Source organism: Coccidioides immitis (assembly GCF_000149335.2).
Source record: "Coccidioides immitis RS genomic scaffold supercont3.6, whole genome shotgun sequence".
Classification (NCBI taxonomy): domain Eukaryota; kingdom Fungi; phylum Ascomycota; class Eurotiomycetes; order Onygenales; family Onygenaceae; genus Coccidioides; species Coccidioides immitis.
The window spans coordinates 555,376-574,094 of NW_004504312.1; the positions used below are offsets into that span (position 1 = coordinate 555,376).

Sequence of the window (18,719 nt, forward strand, 5' to 3'; positions counted from 1 at the left end):
GGCGGATCTGCGGGGTTGGAAATGATGTCTATTTCGGAAAAAGCATCCCGAGGGAACTCTGTTCTGCAGTCATCAACGTCTGTATGCATTTCTGCCGCGGATCCCATGGCATTACAGGCTGGATAGCCTATTAGGAGTTGGGGTCGTGAGTGCAGATATGAATCATGTATTCAACTGATGTAGCAAGATGAACGGAGTAGATGCGTGGATATGGAAGTGCACAGATGCTGAATCTAATACGTATATTTTAGTCGGCCCATCATCAAAGAAAAGTGTATGAAGTACATTGCAACCAAAAGGATCCACACATAGAACGCCTGTACTAAACAAGAATCAAAAAACACCATACAAGAGACATCCAAGCATTAATCCAATCAAGATGGTCTGTAGACGCCAACGACTATGCAGTGATCACGCTCAAACGGTTCTGAGAAATTACGCGTTAGCTCTTGAGTTTTTTTCTTTTTTTTTTTTTTTTTTTTTTTTTTTGCTGGGAAATATATCCATAAAAGGTTCTTACCGAGTGTCAGTTGTTCCTTTGGTTTTATTCTCTCCTCTCTCAATTTCTGGACTTCTCTGGCGAAAACAACTTCGGGCTTCGCCGTGCTGTCAATGCAGTTGGCTTTGATACTGACAAGGATTCCGCCACCAGCTTTCAAGAACAAGTGAGCGTTCAGACCAACAATACGGGCTTGATCGGGCTGCGCAACGTCGGCGAATATAGCATCTACCATTCCAACAAGCATTCTGTACCGGAGTGGGTGTCTCGCATCGTCGACGATCGGAATGACGTTTGTACGGTGGGTGGCCATGCCGATCAAATCACGTCCTGAACGGTGGGAGAACTCAACGGCGTATACGGTTCCAGTAGGGCCAACAATATCGGCAACATGACTGACTGATGTGCCGCTGGCAGCGCCGAGGTAGAGAACTTTGGCGCCAGGTTTGATGTAAATTTCGTCCAGACCACCGAGAATACCAGCAGCCAACTTGCTACGGAAAGGATTCCACACGCGGTATTCGACCTTAGTCGTGGTGTTGTCGCCGTCCACTGTGGCCGGAGCTTCGACGGAGATGCGCTTCTCGCCATAGACAGCTTCGCCGGGGGTCAAGTTCTTTGTAACCAAGAGATCCTCCTTACCACCTCTCGCAACGAAGACACCGGCATGACGATGAGGTTCCTTTCGAATTTCGGGTAAGCGTCCAGTCAAATGTGATCCCACAAACCGGCGATATCGCATCACCGTGTGGAGGGAATTCAAGACAACCCACAATGATGACCTTAGCACCACCCTTAGCACCAGGCTTTCCACCGCGACCACCACCGCGACCACCCCTGCCGCCTCTGCCACCTCTTGGAGCTCCACGGCCACCTCCACGGCCACCTCTAGAGCCTAATCCGCCTTTTGGTTGGAAGAGAAGCTTGTTAGCACAGATTCTACTATCCCGCGCAAGCCATTCGCAAGGCTAGGGCCCAAATGAGAGCCATTCATCCCTTCAACCATGGTGTAATGCAATTCAAAGGATAAAGTATGACGATGGGTATCACAGTACACACCTCTGGCACCGCCTCGTCCACCTCCGCGAGGACCTCCGCGGCCTCCACGGGGGGGTCCTCCACGTCCACCACGCGAACCTCCGAAAGCCATTTTATACAATCGCAATTAATATAATAGCGCGGGGCCTCAGTTTGGAAGATATTGTCCAAGACAAACTCGCACTGGGAAATCACCCACAGAACGAAGTGCTTCGATAATCGACTAAGAGGAGCTGGAAGCCGCAGTCAAAAACGCAAGATGGCGGGGTCGGAGATGCAGGTCCGACTTATGAGCCCTAAGATGCTATTTTTGAGTGGCAATGAGGGCTCACAACAGGTTGTGTTGAGTTAGGAAGAATGGTTTGACGAGTCCCTTCATCCCAAGCAAAAAATGAAATTTTGGAGCTTTCGACGAGATCGATTTTCTGCGCTAGCCCGATAGCGTTAGACTGGCGTTTTTCCATATGGAAATTTTGTCAAAACACCATATCACGTGATTTGTACCTTTTTGGCACACGTGAGCTGCGCTTGCCCTAATTTCCGTTTGCGGCGCTGCTTTCCTCCAGAGTCTCGACTGCGCATTTCAACCTCCGCAGTTCGGAATTGAAACAACTTTATGTCACGTTACTCTGTGCCACCGATTATCGGCAATACATCGATACATGAGGCCACCCTCCTTCTTTGCCTAGAACTTCCATTCTAAGGCCCCGCATACATATATACCCGTCAAATCAGAGATCATGAACCCTTGATTCAGCCATAGAACCAGTATTCGCTCGAGTACTGGACTGTCATCTCCTTTGGCTGGCCTGCACAATTTTTAGGGGGCATTCCTCCCGCAGTATTCACCCTATATATGGTTTTTGCTTTGCCACTGCTCGCTGGGATTGATTTGAGCCATAACCATGCGACCGCACCATCCATCTGGCCGCCGACTCCTTTCAGTGCAGTTTTAGGGGCATCAACTGCCCCCTCCTTTCTAACTAGTGAGGAGCCTAGGTCGCCGAGATCGAATACTGCCGTTGTGTCATCACTGAAGAAATGGCGACCCAGAAACGGCATTTCGCCCATTGGGGTCTTGGAAATGGGCTCTGCATGCTGCTGCTGCTGCTGGGTAAGAGCGGTATACACAAGAGCCCTTAGACGAGGTGGAGAGTTTGCCGCTATACAAGAAGCGTCGAACAGGGTTGCAAGAGCCCCCTTTGGCTTCGTGTTTCCGGACTCAGACTCGCATGTGTAATTCTATGCCATCACGATTTGTCAGCCTGGCCTCAAGTGAATCACAGTTCGTGGCAAACGCATATCCACGGTGCCCACGAGTTAATAACAAGCGATACGGGTCTCAATATTACCTGGGTTCCTCGACCAACAGCCACAGCAAGAAGCTTCTGTCCTTGAGGGATATCTGGAAAAGGCTCCGAGCTCTGTGGAAGCTTTACATGAGAGAGGTCGCAGCGTGGGCTTGGGGCAAGTTCGGCGCGTTTTGGAAATTTTTGGATTTCTTTGCTAACGCCAGAGCGGAATTTGGCTTCATCTTGGGGCCGGTCGATAGGTAGGGAAAGCACTGACAAGGTGAGAGCCAGAAGAATCAACATCAAACGGCCCATCATTTGCAATCGTGAATCACAGTCTCAATGTTGATAATTATATATATCAGCAGGAAGACCAGCTCCCGGAAGGATTAATACTTATATAAGGAAATGCGAAGAACAAATTGCCAACAAAGGAAATATTAAAGTGAAGAGAAATACGGGTAAATATTTGCAGAATTGATATGAAGTCCACATCCTGAAATCCCATACCAGGACGGCCTTATATGTGATCATCACATCTCTCTCCCGTCTTGAGATGGTAGCATGCATGCTCTCGCGTGGTCTGGATCATCGATGTCGAACCGCCGGACTGAAGAAACGCAGCAGCTCGAGAGCCAAAAAAGTGACCAATTATCCTTCAGTCATTTGCAGCTTCCTATCAATAGAAATTGACCCAGTTCCCATTGTCAGGTCCTATTGGCCTAGATCTACTTTAGTGGCGGGGCGGAATGAGCTTGGCGCTCGATGCGGCATGCCGAATGGCTGGTCGGGATCGATATCATTGGGGTGAACTGTGCTCAGTAAACACTATTATTAACTCTGACTACTCCAGAGCATCACAGAGCCATTGTCTTCAGATGGCTGGAAATCCACCAAACCATCCTCCAGTCCTTCGATTGGGAGCCTTTTAGCAGACACGCAGTGAAGTATTACAACATCAAACTTTGGGGCAGAGTTCTTCGCCATCAGCCGAATGGTTTGGATTCTAAATGCAATGTAACTGATTGTTTTGCTGTGAAGGCTGGAGCATAATTGTTCTCTGTTTCTGTGTCAGACTGTAGAACTACAACGTATATCTGATGATGAGGAGGTTTTCTCCGGCATCCAAGTCAAGTTGTGCATAGACCACAAAGGTAACTGTGTAGTTAGTTAATGTGACACCTGTGACAGGATGCAGGTCTCAAGCCCAGGGCCACGTCGATCTTCAGCTGTCTCCCCTCACAATTTCTCCGGGGTGAATCCCGCCTTTACCGCCCGCCGAATCAAGCCACAACTGGCCAAAAGTTCATCATATCAACCTCCTTTCCACAAGATGTGCCTGATTTCCTCTACTTCGGAAAAAAAATTAAACAGCCTCTGTTACCAAAACCTCTGCCACGTAGCTTGCATCGAGACACACTCCAGGAAAGTTTTACTAACCCGCCCGGCACACAGCAAGCCAAAAGCTTTTACAACAGAGTTTGCCCTGCACTGATAACCTTTGTGCCTTTCCCTTGCAGCAAAGAGGGGAAGCGGGAAATTTGGTGATTCTGTGCACTGGCCCTTCTCTTGTGGTAGGATACGCATACTTCTGTTAAGCGCCTACGACGCTCGCATGATACTCTTGCCTTGGAGTCGACGTAAGCCCTATTCTACACTTCTCGATGAAGCCACTGCAATGACGAAGCATTGCATCTATGATAGTGGGGTCTGCGAAAGTATCGAAAGAGAAGATAAGAAACATTTATACTATATTTTCTCAATTTTTTTTCTAACATACTATAAATCATCCCTCCTGAACTTCTGCAATCTTCCAAAATTTTGCATGGTTCCTGCATAAACCAGGAAAAAAAAGAAAGAAAAGGTTCCGACCCCAGGTTTCTCTTGTCTTGCATGGTATAATATAGAAAGACATTCTCAAAACGCATATAGCTAGAGAGACAGAACAACGTAGATGCTTAATAAATAAGCACCTGATATGTTTTGCAGCTTTTCAAACACTGTCAATTCATTCCACAACAGCTTCACGACTAACAAAGGGATGTCCAGGTCCTGCCAAGAGAGCAATCGAGGTACGTCTATCATCAGATTCTCCGCGCTGGTTTGAGAAGCGCCTGGAAAGACGCTTCTACAGCTTTCTTCAGCTCCTTATACGACACAATGAAGCACGACTGTTCATCGCGGCTGATTAAGGTAACTTTCTCATCGGTTCCCGCATCCAATTTATTCAAACAGGTCAATACGTGACCTAGATCCACCACAGGTGCATTCTGCGCATCGACTTGGTGGAACACATAATCGCGGAATAATTTTAGGAAATAACGTTCTCCATTTTCTGACCATTGACGATCGTGTTCGTATTCTGGTCGTTCGTTGATGAAGTTGAGTTTGGTGAGCAAGCGGACGAGCCGGGCATTTTCTAATTCCCGGCTTAGATCGGAAATAAGTTGGTCGTCAAGATGAAGCGACGAATCAAAGGTCGACATAAGTTGTGAAGATATACCGGAGATAAATATATCGATAGTCCGTTCTTGATCTTTTTGCATACCACTGAGTAGCCAGTAGACGGAATTATTGAGCTGAGCGCTGTAACTGCGGTTGAAATGCTCCGTGGCTTTCGTTGGGTTATGCATTAGTGAAGGCGAGTTGGCCCCGAGTGTGAGGATTAATTGTCCGAAGTTAACGAGGTCTTGATGTTGCAAATCAGCCAGGGGTCGCTGAGAATCGAATTGCACAACGTCCAAAATGCCGCACGCATTCAATCTAATTCGATTCTTGCCGGTAAGCAGAATTTTGCTTGGTTCGATGACGCGAGCAGCAAGACCCGCGCTATGAATCGCTTTCAGCGCATTCGCAATTTGGGTCACATAGCTCCAGAGAATTTGCTCTGGAATATGCCCGGAGGTATGACGACCCTGGTAGCGACCTTGCCCATCGGCTAAATGCTGCTCCGCCAGGGTTTTAGATAACGGATGGTAGTCTGTAACGAAGATCAAGGAGCTATCTTGGAAACTTCGATTGGTAAAGGCATCGTGCACAGTGACCACGCTGCCACAGCTCACTCTTTTCCAGTTCTGCACTGATCGGATCGCTTTTTCATTTGTCAAACGGAAACCTGCAGGGTAGCAGCTTAGCTTATGGTTCGGAGATATCAGTGGTTTAAAGCGTACCTTCCAGACGCCTGAGAGCGTAAAAGTTTCCATCTTTGCTGGATTGAGCCTTATAAACCCAACTCGGGTACCCAAAAATGGCGGCGTTCTTCTGATGGGAGAGATCAAGCGGGACAAGAGAGTGAAAGTAATCTATCTGGGTAGGGAGTTGCGAATCTTGGAGACGATCAATAATTGGGAAAGCAAGTAAAGCCTCCTGCTTTAGGGTAGAACTCACTAGGTAGTGTCTGAAGGGTAGCTGCAGCTTTCTTTTGCAATTCCTCTCGAAAGGAATTGGGAAGAAACAGGTCATGGATGTTCCTTTGGTAACCTAAAATATTTTGATTATGTGGTCCAATTGGGGCGTACAAGTGGTATTGAACCTAAGCAATTCATTAGCATAGGAAATTTGAATGGAGGATCTCCTTCATACCGGCTGCTGGAACGCGTTGTGGGCTCCAAAAAAAGCCGCCCCGCCGATCGCAGATGGATCGTGGGAGTATGGGTTAGGCTGCACCTGATGGGTGACAGCACCAGAAGCTCCCAACGGTGTGGAAGAAGAGACAAACGGATCATAAGCAGGAGTTGAAAGGACTCCGTTGCCGTGTCCATGTATGCTTTCCTACATCACATGCGATTAGACTAAGTTTCAGATACGTTCGAGCGGGGCTAGTGCAATAGCTATGACCAACAGACAAAGCAACGCTAGAATCTCAAGCCCCGCCAAATAAAGAGATGAACTCACAACATGCGAAGTGTCGAACCCTTGCGGAACGAAATCTTGGATCTCGCCTATGGACCACTCAGGTGTAGAGGTCTCCGGTTGGCTCTGAGGCGTAGCAGCATTTGATCCTAACGAATCTGATCAACATCTCATAATTTATAGTCCGAAGCGAACAGACGAACATACTCGAAAGGACCCCTTTGGGAAGAAACGGCGCAGCATTGGCGGCCTTTGGAGAGATAGTAGCGGACTTCTTTAAGCCGGAGGAGCCATTGAGGGGAGTAGCGGATGGTGTGAAGCTGGGTGAGTCCACATTAAAGCGCTTCTTGCTGCTACTTCTACTGCGATGAAGAAAAGCCATCTCAGTCAGGTATTTGGTCGGGTTAAGAGGTGTACCGGGGCATATCATGCAGGCAGGTGGGGCATCTCACCTTTCCGGATGCTGGGCGTCATTGACCCGTGACGGATCATGGTTGAATACGCAGCCTTTGAATCCATAGCTGTCAGTTCAGCGTCGAGACACATCTTGAGTAAAAGCAAAGGGGGGATTTCCCAGGACCTTTATCTTCGTAACGACAGCGGCCGTATATGGTCACATTTCGACATAATGTGTCTTTCGCGTGATCTATCGCGCCATGCAGACGATTAGCCGCTCCATCCAGGGAAAGGTGATGAAAACTTTTCGACGGAGTGGTCGTGTGCGCCTACCGCGTCCTTTAAGCTTCGGAGAACTGGTGCCCCGTCTGCCATCGTCGATGTTCGGTTTGCCCGCCGAAGCCATTGCACAGGTCCCAGCACAGATTAGCACAACAACGGCTCCATGGACTTGACAAAATGGGATTCCGGAAGGGTGAAAGGGACCAAAGAGGTTGAAAAGCGCTGCATTCCTTTGAAGAGGTGGCGGAACGGAGGAGTGACGACGGAGTGACCTAACAGCCGATGACGGAAGCTAAGTCTGGGTTGATGGGCGGGCAAAAGCCACGGTGAAGCACTGTGTGCTGACGAAGTGTGCCCGGATGATGCAAGCCGAACATCAATCTTGCGGAGTACGGAGGAGATGGCCCAGAGTCATTGACGGGCGCGAAAAGCGGCGGATGGTGAGCTCTTCAGACTTCCATCAAGCCAGGGCGCTGCCGAATCTTCATTGGATGTGGCTAGGTGACATGGGGCGTCACGGTCCAAGCGTCGCGGCGTCGGTCACGTGGTGCGGCTGCTGGGGCGAGTAAGTTCGGTGTGTGTTTGCCCTGTTTGCTTGGAACTGTGCTTGTACAGAGTATGTACTCCGTATGCATGCTGATAATATCGATGTACATACTCCGTACAAGGGCACGGAGTTCTCGTCGCACAGATCCAAGGAGCTCCTTCGGAATTGCAGTCCGCAGGCTTTTTGAGATAGTCGTGCTTCCCCTGGAACCAACTGCTGCGTTGTGGCTCGCGTGCCAGCAACGATGGAGTGAACCCGTCTTTCCTTTCCTCGTGACATGCCTCGTTTCCTCAGCAAGGGATGCAGGAAGCATCCCTTCCATGCCCGCTATTCATTGTGTTATGGACGCCCAAGAATCTGTTGTCTGCTGCTCAGGACACGGTCAACCGTCTCTGTCAAACGTCTCTCGTGCAGGCTTAACCACTACTCTTCCATCCTAGCTTTTTGATTGTTGATCTGTTGAACCAAACACCTGGTCTTTCGACACAGCTGCATTGATATCCTATCTTGACCAGCCAGCTACAAAACAGCATGACTGATAAACAAGCAGAGAGTTAGCTGACCCCGCTTTCCTGCTGTAGGTTTATAGGCGTGGAGTGTTTGCTGACTACTGCTCATCCTATTCTTCAAAACGAAAAAAAGCCACCACTCAGTCGAACCAGAACCAGTTGATGCTCCAAGCATTCGAGTGGAACACTCCGGCTGATCACCAGCACTGGAAGCGTCTGACTGCGGCTCTTGACTGGTTCAAAGAGATTGGTGTTACCGCTATATGGATTCCTCCGGGTTGCAAGGGAATGGCTCCTGCCCGTAATGGCTACGACATCTATGATCTTTACGACATCGGCGAGTTTGACCAGAAAGGCTCAGTGCCCACGAAATGGGGATCAAAGGAGGAGCTGCAGGACTTGGCCAACAAGGCCGAGGAAATGAATATAAAGATCCTGTGGGATGCAGTGCTCAACCACAAGGCCGGCGCAGACAGGACGGAAACATGCCAGGCGGTTAGGGTGGATTCAGATGGTAGTGTCCTCTATGCTTCCTGCTGGTTCCTTTAGGAATTTACCGCTTCATCTGACTCAGCGTTCCGCTATAGATCGAAATTGCACCCATGGGAACAAGCCGATAGAAATCGAATCTTGGCTTGGATTCGAGTTTCCCGGGCGCCGCAATGTCTACAGTTCGATGAAATATCATTGGTACCATTTTAACGGTATCGACCACAACCTTAGAACGGGAATTAGAGGTATCTATAAAATTATTGGCGACGGCCGGAAAAACTGGGCCTCAGACGTGAGCAAAGAACGAGGGAACTTCGATTATCTCATGTTTGCAAATATCGACTTTTCTAATGAGGATGTCAAAGATGATGTTAAGAATTGGATTCAGTGGCTCAGTGAGCAGGTTCCCATCGGCGGGCTCAGGCTTGATGCTGTGAAACACTACTCACGGTCTTTTCTTATCGAGTTTATCCTCCACATAAAGAATCGAGTTGGACTGGACTGGTTTTTCGTCGCCGAGTATTGGAAAAATGACATAAATGAGCTCTTGACCTATTTGGAACAGATGAAGAATTTGGTATCCCTCTTCGATGTGCCGTTGGCCCACAATATTTCTAGACTTTCCCGGGCGAGGAAACCCGACCTCAGGAAGGTATTCCACGAAACCTTGCTGAAAAAGCGGCCCGAGTACGCCGTAGTAAGTAATACTGATACTCTGTCGATATCCGATGTGCTGACCGTCGACAGACGTTTGTGACGAATCATGACACGGTATGTCGTACGCCCCTACGACGACATTGCGTTGTGATAAGTTGGCTAACTCCTGTTTAGCAACTAGGGCAGTCATTGGAGGTAAGGGCGGCGCCCTTCTATTTTCGCCCTTGCTAGTGTCCATGCTAATTCTTCGCCCGCCCGTTCTCGACACCATAGCTTCCAGTGGAGCAATGGTTTAAGCCCCTTGCTTATGCATTGATACTCCTCCGCAAAGAAGGGTATCCGTGTCTTTTCTATGGCGACCTTTATGGTATCAACGCTGGTTTTCTAAATGCGGCTGAAGGCCCGTTGCCCAACTTGGGGTCTCTGGCACTGGGGCGCAGCCTTTACGCTTACGGATCGCAACGTGACTACTTTTTTCAAAAGCACTGCATTGGTTTGACTCCTTGCCTTGGCCTTCTGATTCCGCGTTAAATCAGTTGATGGCTAATGAGTAATAAACGGCAACCCAGGTTTCGTAAGATACGGGGATGCTGATCACCCATCCGGTCTTGCTTGCGTTATGAGCAGCACGAGGCGCTCGTTTAAATTCATGTACGTCGGAAGAAATCATGCGGGGGAAAAGTGGACCGAGATCTATGGGCAATATGGTGGTTCCGTTAAGATCAACCGCCTGGGTTACGGTAGCTTTGGAGTTATGCCCAAGAGTGTGAGCATTTGGGTTAGCTCAGAGGCCCAAGGCAGGGACAAATTCCCTGTCAAAAATGCGCATCAATTCAGGTAGAACGCGTTATCTTGTTTTTGAAGACAAAGACGAGACGATCATGCCCGTCAACACCCTACTTGGTATTAGCCAGCTTCAGAAAGGCGACTTAGGTCTAAAGCAGCATGTTTAACGCAAAGTCAGTTATTGAGCAGGAGCCTCTTCAAGGATATCTGTATCCGCGAATATGATCTAAAGCTTTTATTGGCCGATAGCAATTGGGATAAGATAATAATGTGCAGTATCTTATCGGATCCACGCGGAGCCAGGTATGGAATCACTTATTAGTTCATTGTAGATTGTCGAGTCGCTCTTGAAAGAGAAAAGGTTCTTCTACCACGACGAAGCGGGATTGCAATCCAAACCAGCTTGCTTGGTTGCACACAACACGTGCGTCAAGGTTCACGCACGATATCAAATCTCGAGAAGGTTTCCAGCCGACATAAACTCGGGTAGAATTGCATCTCACCATCTATGAGAGGATGCTGGGTCTGGTGAAGCCGACACTCTGTCGGTCACTCTTGAACATGCATCCACGTACGGAGTATGTGAAAAAAATGCAAGAAAGGAAAACCTGGAGATCCTACTGATCTCGAAAACAGCACACTTTATGTGGCGCAACCCTCTTTACGTTTTCGCCAACTTTGCTGATCACCGAGCGTCTAAAAAAAGGTCCTTTCGGAGCTCTCACGTTTTCGTCGGCAGCCATCCCGAAGCACCGTTAACTGGGGCGCTAGCGAGTCAGGAATTGACTTTCACACCTGAAGCCGTGTTATCCGGACGCTCACCTATTTCTCTTACCCCATTAACCACGTTAGCTGGCTTTCCCCACGCTCATTACTGGCACCGGGAAGCCGGGGTATATGGAGCACTGACCTTAGCCCGGGTCGAGTCCTCATTTCCTTTGGCCTCGAAGAAGAGCGGTGCTTCGCTGTCCCGTCTCGAGCAGCAAGGCCAAGAATGTTCTTTTTTGGCCGAGTTCTGCTCTCTCCATGCCATCCCCCCAACTCGCGCTGTGGGGCAGAGCACAAAAGGAAACACGGCTCTTCTCTCGTCTCTGTCTAACATTTTTATTATTTACTTTTGGGCAATAAATAGGTGGAAGCATCGCCACCTCCGGAAAACTTGAGAATATTCCTTGCCACGATTCTGTGAGACCTGTCTCTCCACTCCCTTCTTTTGTTTTTTTTTTTCCTCAATACTCTTCTCTCTCGCCTAGAGACCGTTCATCGGCTGTTCTTGGGATGCGCAGTTGCCTGTGCGCGATCATCTTGTACGTCGCATGATGCGATGTCAGACATTGGGGTTAGAACCGTTGGTGGACACAAGGAAGTGGGAGCGAGTATGGTGGCAGCCACAGGTTTGTGAATTGAAATGCAGCACAGAAAGTGGCAGACATTAAGATCTTCGGGGCCTGGAGTTAACTAGCAGATGTAGAAACTATTCTTTCGCAAAGTTCGTCCGGGACTTCAATCGACGGTGTGAATGGAAGAATTTGCTCTCCTGTGGATGGAGGAGAATCTGGAGGCTATAAGTTCCGGCGAGTGGCCTCGAAGATGGTGGTTTCATTTAGCTCCCAGGACCCGGAGAATCCTGTCAATTGGTCAATGGTAATATTATATGGGATTCCCTGCTCTGAACTATGCCTGTGTGTACATGTTTGCTAAAGAATATGCATCTGATACAGAGAAAGAAACTGTTTGTTCTGACATCTGGAGTCTTGGGGGTCCTTAACAGTACCCTGGGGAGCTCTCTCCCCAGTGGTGCAGTGCTCTATATCGCACGGGACTTCGGGATCGAAGGTAGTGAGCAACTGGCCCTGCCCATCTCTATGTTCCTCATTGGTTACGTTGTTGGTCCTATCATATGTGGCTCGTTATCTGAAGCTTATGGACGAAAGCCGATTATTGTCGGTGGATTCATGGGCTTCATGGCATTCACACTTGCGTGCGCCGTGTGCCAGAATTGGGCTTCACTTTTGGTGTTGAGGCTCCTTGTCGGGGTGGTGGCATCCGCCCCAGTGGCCGTGGTTGGCGGCTTGTTTGCCGATATACACGATGACCCGAGGGAGCGCGGGCGAGTAATGGCATATTTCATGGCTGTAAGTCAGCCTATTCCCCCTAATTATATCCCATAACCACGTTAACCACCTTAGGCGACGACGATTGGACCTGTTGCCGCTCCGTTTATCAGCGGATATGTCGCCGTGGTTAGTTGGAGGTGGGCTTTCTGGGTAGGGCTAATATTCGCGGGGATCACTCTTCCGTTCGTGGTATTCATGCCTGAAACATATGCTCCGATATTACTTCAAAGGAGAGCGAAGAAATTGCGTCAAGAGACTGGAAACAATAACATCGTTGCCCCAATTGACCTCGAAAAGCGAGACCTGAAAGCCACGCTAACGGTAACCTTAACACGCCCGATACGGATGCTAGTCTACGAATCCATTGTTCTATTTAGTTGTTTGTATCTTGCGATGGTATATGCTATTTTTTTCCTTTTCTTCCAGGCATATCCGGTAATATTTCAAGGTATGGCTTTCACCCGTTGTTGAATACCTTTCAATTGCCGTACATCAATCGCTAATGCTTAAATCCTCAAGGAATTTATCACATGTCCCCTGGTGAATCTGGATTGACGTATCTGATGAGTGAGTCATTGACCAGAAGAAGATTATGGTCTTAGAGCTAACAGATTGGTAGTTGGTGGAGGCGCTTTTATTTCTCTGGGTATCTTTCTGTGGTGGGATAGTATTCTTTATAAAGCAAAGGCCCGAGGTGCGAGCTGGGCCGCAGTCGAAGAATATAGACGTCTTCCGCTAGCATGCCTAGGCGGACCATTATATGTCATCGCCCTATTTTGGCTCGGCTGGACAGCAAAGCCGGAGATTCACTGGGTTATTCCGGCACTGTCCGGCATCCCTTTTGGCATGGGCTTTCTGCTGATCTTCATGGCGATTCTGAATTATATCTCTGACGCGTACGAAACCTTTTCTGCTAGTGCACAGTCTGCAGCGAGCTGTACCCGGAGCATATTTGGCGCCGCTCTTCCTATCGCAGCCGTCCCGATGTTCAACAAGCTGGGCCCCAACTGGTCATGTAGCCTGTTGGCGTTCTGTAGCCTGGTGATGTCGGTGATTCCGTTTACGTATATCAAATATGGGACGCGGATTCGAGCGAATAGCAAGTTTTGTCAGCATCTGAAGGAGTTAAAGGAGCAGCGGAGAAGAGAAGAGGAGGATGAAGCAAGACGTGACAGGGCCAAAAATGACGAGAAAGCTTTGTCGTTGGATGCGGTGGAGAAGGTACCATAGTTCTCTGTGTGGGACCCTCTAGCCATCGGTTAGTCAGGCCGTTTGTTTTGGTCGCGCTATGGAATGTCCGAATGAATGAGGGGTACACAGAGGCCGGTTCATGAAGATAGAATCGTGGGGTTGTTATGCATTGATTTCGGCGCAATCTCTTGCATTTGTTAAGGCATTAAAGCATAGCATGTTCCGGAAAAATATATATAATCAGTATTTCGATGCGATGAATACACGTCTCCTTCATGTACGCACTTCAGTACCTTGGATGTACAGTACGGACGGCCGAATCAAGACAACCTGGCAGCTGTATCAGGTCGACCCAATAACACATATCAGCTTTCCCTTTGTTTCATTCCGCTCCATCATCTGATGCGCAAGCCCGACATCGGCCCAGCCAAACACTTTCTCCGTATGATGTTTGTATGTCCCATCGATGAGGCCTGGCATGACCTTTTCCACAAACAAATCTCTCAATCGAACCTGATATTCTAAATCTCTTGATCGAAGGGTGCTTCCTTCAACCCTAGCCCTCTTCCTCAAGAGCGGGGCGATGTTAACTTTGTCTGGCAGAATCACACCGCCCATAAGTCCGAGTATGACGACTCGACCATCTTGACCCAAGACGTCAAGATTTGATTGAAAATACGTGGCTCCGACAAAGTCTATCACAAGATCGATACCGTTACCGTCGTTTTGTTTCTTGATCTCTTCAACCCAGTTGGGATTGTTGGTGTTCACTGCACCGGTGCAGTGTAGATTTTCAATGCAGAAAGTGCATTTGGCATCCGTCCGGGATGTAGCGAACACTTTTGGTGCCGATGGCAGATTCTGAGCCGTAGTCGTGTTGTCCAAGCTATGGTTAGCGTTTGTGGAGAGCTGGATGCCCGCGATAGAAACAGAGGAGGCGCCCGCGTGCCATAAGATGGAGCGCGTCCGCTGAGAATCGTAACCACCGACGAGATAGAGCGCTTGAAGGGCCGTGAACCAAACTTCACACAACCCCGCAGCGTATTCCCAACTCCAATCTTTTGGTTTCTTAATCAGCATCTTTTTATCAACGACCACATACTCCGCATATCCACCGCCGTACAGTAGGCCAAACACCTCGTCTCCCGCGTTCCACACTGGAGCATCCTCTCCTTGCCCAGCGCCGACTTCTTCCACAACACCACTGACCTCCAAACCTAGGATATTAGTAATACCAGGCAGGGGCGGATAATTGCCTTGTCGTTGAAGCGTATCGGCTCTGTTTAGGCCAAACGCCTTGACACGAACGAGGCATTCCGTAGCGGAAGGTTTTGGTTTGGGAACAGAAGGATTGATGAAGAGGGCAGAGGCTGGGCCTGTACCACCCTTGACGTCTAAGGAGAATATGTCTGTCAGCGAATATTCGAATGCAAGTAATTGTTAATTAAGGATATCTGGAAGATCGATCATACCAACAGCTCGCATTGTATCTCCCATGGCTGTGTCAGTTCGTGATGTGGTTTAACTACGGCTGGGAGCGAAGTGTCGAGGGATTCAGCAGTGTTTGCTGAGTCGATGAAGCTGTTGAGCCCCGAGGCAAAGCTCAATTGCTAGGGTCGTATCTTGGGTCAACAGTCTCTTCCCTCCCAGCTGGACTGCCCCAAGACTGCCGACGCTGCGCTGGCGGGCAGTCGGGATGGAAATAACCCCGCAGTGGGGCCCAATTCCGCGCTGATTAATCCATATTGCGTCATTTTCCGCTACAGTCACGTGTTCATCCCCCTTTCCACCCCAGCGCCAAGTCCGCTCGGAACAAAGCCATGGATGGATGTCTTGCGATGCGTCTCTTTCATATTATTAGGATCCCCGTAAGGGAGGCGGGAAGATTGTTGAGATTCTGTCGCCGCTAGGGCCAATGGGGACGTTATTGGGTTTCGAGAATATCTTTCTCTGCTCTGAAAGCTGGTGCGATTCGAACCATCGAATCTTTTCTCAAAATCGGGATCACATACCCACCCCATACATAGGTTAACTGGGCTGGGCAGAAGCCCGTTATCATCATGTGAAGCTTTAATCAGGTTGGCTGTTTCAGAGAGGTCTACGCAGACTGCGCCTCTTTTGGATTTTCCCCGGAGCCCGACCCGGCAGGGCGTTGGGTTGGCCATAGTTTACATCCTTACTCTCTTCATTTTCAATTTGCTCCATCAATTTATCATCTCTTTGGACACTCTCTCTATACAGCTTTTAAGCCGGCGCACCCATTACTGTAAGCCGACATCCGTAGGTCCCCATGGTACCAGGCGCATAAGACAAAAGACGACTGCCTCAATAGTCACTGGGAAACTAATGCATGGGAGCAATTTTTTCATCATATCCTGTGGAAAACTCAAGCTCGGGTCTAATGAAACGCGCGACGAACCCTCTTTCTGCCTGTACTTGCAGCTTTGTTGCAACTGTACTAGGACGCATAACTCTGCAGGAGTAACACCCTGCTTTCGAAACAACATTGTTTCAAGTCATGCTAGTTATCACCGGGTGTGAGCACCTGCATTCTTTCAAACAGGAGATATATGCAAATCATATCTTGTTTTAAATGACCATCTGCATTTTCCGATTGAACTGATTGTCCGTGTTCAAAACTTTTAAGCGCTCCATGGACACTGTTTTATTCCTTATGAGTTGAATTTATTCGCTTGCGACTGAATCGATCCAAAAGAATGTATTTATCCACGTGGAGATTGACTGGGCACAGAGCGTAATCCTCGTCCTTGAAGCAAGGAGCATCTTGGCAGCAAGTCTTCCGGCTCAACCTGTCGGACCATCCCCTACTGAATAGACAAACTGAGAGTCGCAGATGCCAGTGTCAACCTAATAAATTAGTCAGTAGTTGAATGAATATTAGGTCTCTCATATGATACAAATTAGCTTTTGATGTAATCTTCTTACTTCCTTTTTGAAGACCCCGAGCTCTCCTTGATAGAGAGCATGTTCTTCCCCATTGTTCTATGTGCGGAGGAGTTGTTAACCTATTTTATTTACTCTCGGAGCTTTTCTTGTCCTGTTTTTCCTCTTTTTTCCTGCTCCTGAGGCGACAAATTTAAACACTTTCAAAAAAAGCTATTTCAGTCTGAGCCGAAAACGGCAGTGAAAAAAAGGTGGCTCATTTAAGGTTGAGTTCCCCTCCTTCAACCACAAGGCGGATAACCTCTTTATTTAGTCCTCCCCAATGCTTCTTAGCCCGCAAAAACCATAGCGACAATGCAAAAAGCGTGCTTGCAGCAAAAATTGGGAGACAGTAATTCATATTTTCCCCGGTGACCGGCAGGAGGGATGGGAACGGAAGCCAGATGATGACGTAGATGGTGTAACATATAGCAAAGATATTCACTGGTAATCCAAGCCTGCCCATATTCCACTCGCCAAATTGCAGCGTGTGTGTTTGGAAGAACCGTGCGTGGACCATGCATCCAATAGCAATTAGGTAGGAAGTGAATAGGCCTATAGAGGATAGGGCAATGAACGCACCGAAAGCGGTTACGCTGGCAATATTTAGGCATGCGAGAACCATCACAATGGCAATCGGGAGCCAGACCGCTCGAACGGGAACGCAGTGTTTGCGATCAATCTCAAAAGTAGATTATTAGAATAAAAGGTTTCCGGGAAAGTTGCAGCCCCACGAGTACTTACATATGAGAACCAACTCGGGAGGGCACCGTCTCGAGACCATGCCCATGTTAACCGTGATGCGGATGCAATGCTAGCAAGGTTAACAGCTAGCGATATAACCAATAGCCCACACACCATAGCGGTGGCGGCTCTGACAGAGCCGGTCGCCTGGCGGCAGATCTCAATGATAGGGAAGCTTGATTGCAATGCGTTTTCCAGGGGACCCATAGTAAACAGGATCACGATGATAATGGCATAAGCGAGGACCCCGTTTGTCGCAACAGTCCAGAAGATGGACCGTGGCATGGCTTTCTTGGCACGTCGGACTTCTTCACTCATATGGACGGCGCCATCGAAACCTAAGCGAGTCAACATCTCCCTAGGGACATGAAATTTTAGAAAATATAACATAGCATACCAACAAAGCCCCAGGTTGGAGTGAGAAGTCCTAGGTTCCACGAAACGTATCTGTTATTCCACCCCGAAGCTGACGCTCCCTTGGCGAATACGAAGTCGGCTGTATGACGGGGTGCAAGACACACCAAGACGACGACGAAGACGATAAAAAGGACGATATGCAATATACCAGCCAGCAATTCAACCCACGGAATAAGCCAGAAAGTGTACATATTCATCAACCCCTCGATGATAAGCATCGCAAACATGATCATGGTAAGATGCCATCTCTCTGGTTGATAGTTCGGGTAGTTGATGATGGCTAAACCCTGGATCATGTTTGCTGTAGTGTTTGCGACGCCAGCGAGGAGAGAGACCCAGGCGAACCACGTAATCCAGCCTGTAATGCGAATATAAGCAAAAGGAAAAGCTCTTTGACAGCTGCAGTTTCATCTGGGTAATAATTACCTTGCATCCAGGTGATGAACCTTCTTTGACGCGGTGGCGCCAAGTGGTGAGTCCAGTGATACTGCGCACCGGCAATTGGTTGCATGGCAGCCATTTCCGCGAGAGAAGCAGATTGCGCTAGAGCTCCGGAAACCACAACGAGGATACCCCAAGCCAACGCTTGCGGACCTCCATTTGTGAACACAGCCGTCAAATTGCTACAGCTAATATTAGTAGTTGATATTTTGCATAGTTGGTTGATATCATCTCCATACAGAGCCATTGTCTCCCAACTGGACATAAAGGTCAAGGCAAAAAAGAATATTTGAGTAAAATTAAACAGCCTCTATAAACGCCGCGTTAGAGATCACTCGATTATCGTCGCTATACACGCCATACCTTTATCCTTGTCTGGTCTTCCACGATCTTCGAGCCATAGCCTCCGGAGGAGACCTTTTCATTCTCCTTTGGAGAGTCTATGCTCTGGATACGGGAATGGACATCCAGCTTGTAGCATTCAGCATCTTCCATAATGACGGTTCATGAGACTTG

The 18,719-nt window shown here is 48.5% G+C and overlaps 8 protein-coding genes across 8 annotated transcripts; 2 read left to right on the forward strand and 6 right to left on the reverse strand.

Moving 5' to 3' along the window:
- Positions 1-227: 227 nt before the first annotated feature.
- On the reverse strand, positions 228-1,896 carry CIMG_03139 (rRNA methyltransferase NOP1). The gene is made up of 4 exons (XM_001243697.2): positions 1,559-1,896; positions 1,273-1,403; positions 521-1,181; positions 228-427 (listed from the first exon to the last, which is right to left on the reverse strand). The coding sequence occupies exons 1-4, from the start codon at positions 1,647-1,649 to the stop codon at positions 375-377; spliced, it is 936 nt and encodes a 311-aa protein (XP_001243698.1). The 5' UTR covers positions 1,650-1,896; the 3' UTR covers positions 228-374.
- A 394-nt stretch (positions 1,897-2,290) lies between these two features.
- On the reverse strand, positions 2,291-3,147 carry CIMG_03140 (uncharacterized protein; the record flags this gene model as incomplete). Its single annotated transcript, XM_001243698.1, has 2 exons — positions 2,291-2,779; positions 2,890-3,147. The coding sequence occupies 2 exons, from the start codon at positions 3,145-3,147 to the stop codon at positions 2,291-2,293; spliced, it is 747 nt and encodes a 248-aa protein (XP_001243699.1).
- Positions 3,148-4,550: 1,403 nt separating this feature from the next.
- On the reverse strand, positions 4,551-7,483 carry CIMG_03141 (PAB-dependent poly(A)-specific ribonuclease subunit PAN3; the record flags this gene model as incomplete). Its single annotated transcript, XM_001243699.2, has 9 exons — positions 4,551-5,944; positions 6,000-6,155; positions 6,217-6,361; positions 6,412-6,600; positions 6,724-6,830; positions 6,889-7,040; positions 7,134-7,188; positions 7,262-7,327; positions 7,411-7,483. The coding sequence occupies 9 exons, from the start codon at positions 7,481-7,483 to the stop codon at positions 4,914-4,916; spliced, it is 1,974 nt and encodes a 657-aa protein (XP_001243700.2). The 3' UTR covers positions 4,551-4,913.
- A 954-nt stretch (positions 7,484-8,437) lies between these two features.
- CIMG_03142 (alpha-(1,4)-amylase) lies at positions 8,438-10,536 on the forward strand (the record flags this gene model as incomplete). Its single annotated transcript, XM_001243700.2, has 7 exons — positions 8,438-8,459; positions 8,549-8,929; positions 9,003-9,604; positions 9,655-9,678; positions 9,739-9,759; positions 9,838-10,057; positions 10,134-10,536. 7 exons carry the CDS (start codon positions 8,438-8,440, stop codon positions 10,403-10,405), a joined length of 1,542 nt encoding a protein of 513 aa, XP_001243701.2. The 3' UTR covers positions 10,406-10,536.
- Positions 10,537-11,674: 1,138 nt separating this feature from the next.
- On the forward strand, positions 11,675-14,946 carry CIMG_03143 (multidrug resistance protein; the record flags this gene model as incomplete). The annotated part of the gene is made up of 6 exons (XM_001243701.2): positions 11,675-11,744; positions 11,822-11,994; positions 12,072-12,485; positions 12,540-12,915; positions 12,987-13,034; positions 13,087-14,946. 6 exons carry the CDS (start codon positions 11,675-11,677, stop codon positions 13,695-13,697), a joined length of 1,692 nt encoding a protein of 563 aa, XP_001243702.1. The 3' UTR covers positions 13,698-14,946.
- CIMG_03144 (quinone oxidoreductase) lies at positions 13,142-15,311 on the reverse strand. The gene is made up of 2 exons (XM_001243702.2): positions 15,131-15,311; positions 13,142-15,052 (listed from the first exon to the last, which is right to left on the reverse strand). The coding sequence occupies exons 1-2, from the start codon at positions 15,153-15,155 to the stop codon at positions 14,001-14,003; spliced, it is 1,077 nt and encodes a 358-aa protein (XP_001243703.1). The 5' UTR covers positions 15,156-15,311; the 3' UTR covers positions 13,142-14,000.
- A 113-nt stretch (positions 15,312-15,424) lies between these two features.
- On the reverse strand, positions 15,425-15,823 carry CIMG_03145 (uncharacterized protein; the record flags this gene model as incomplete). The annotated part of the gene is made up of 1 exon (XM_001243703.1): positions 15,425-15,823. The coding sequence occupies one exon, from the start codon at positions 15,821-15,823 to the stop codon at positions 15,425-15,427; it is 399 nt and encodes a 132-aa protein (XP_001243704.1).
- An 845-nt stretch (positions 15,824-16,668) lies between these two features.
- Positions 16,669-18,698, reverse strand: CIMG_03146 (amino acid permease; the record flags this gene model as incomplete). Its single annotated transcript, XM_001243704.2, has 5 exons — positions 16,669-17,283; positions 17,346-17,683; positions 17,743-18,120; positions 18,189-18,513; positions 18,567-18,698. 5 exons carry the CDS (start codon positions 18,696-18,698, stop codon positions 16,819-16,821), a joined length of 1,638 nt encoding a protein of 545 aa, XP_001243705.2. The 3' UTR covers positions 16,669-16,818.
- Between the last annotated feature and the right edge of the window lie 21 nt (positions 18,699-18,719).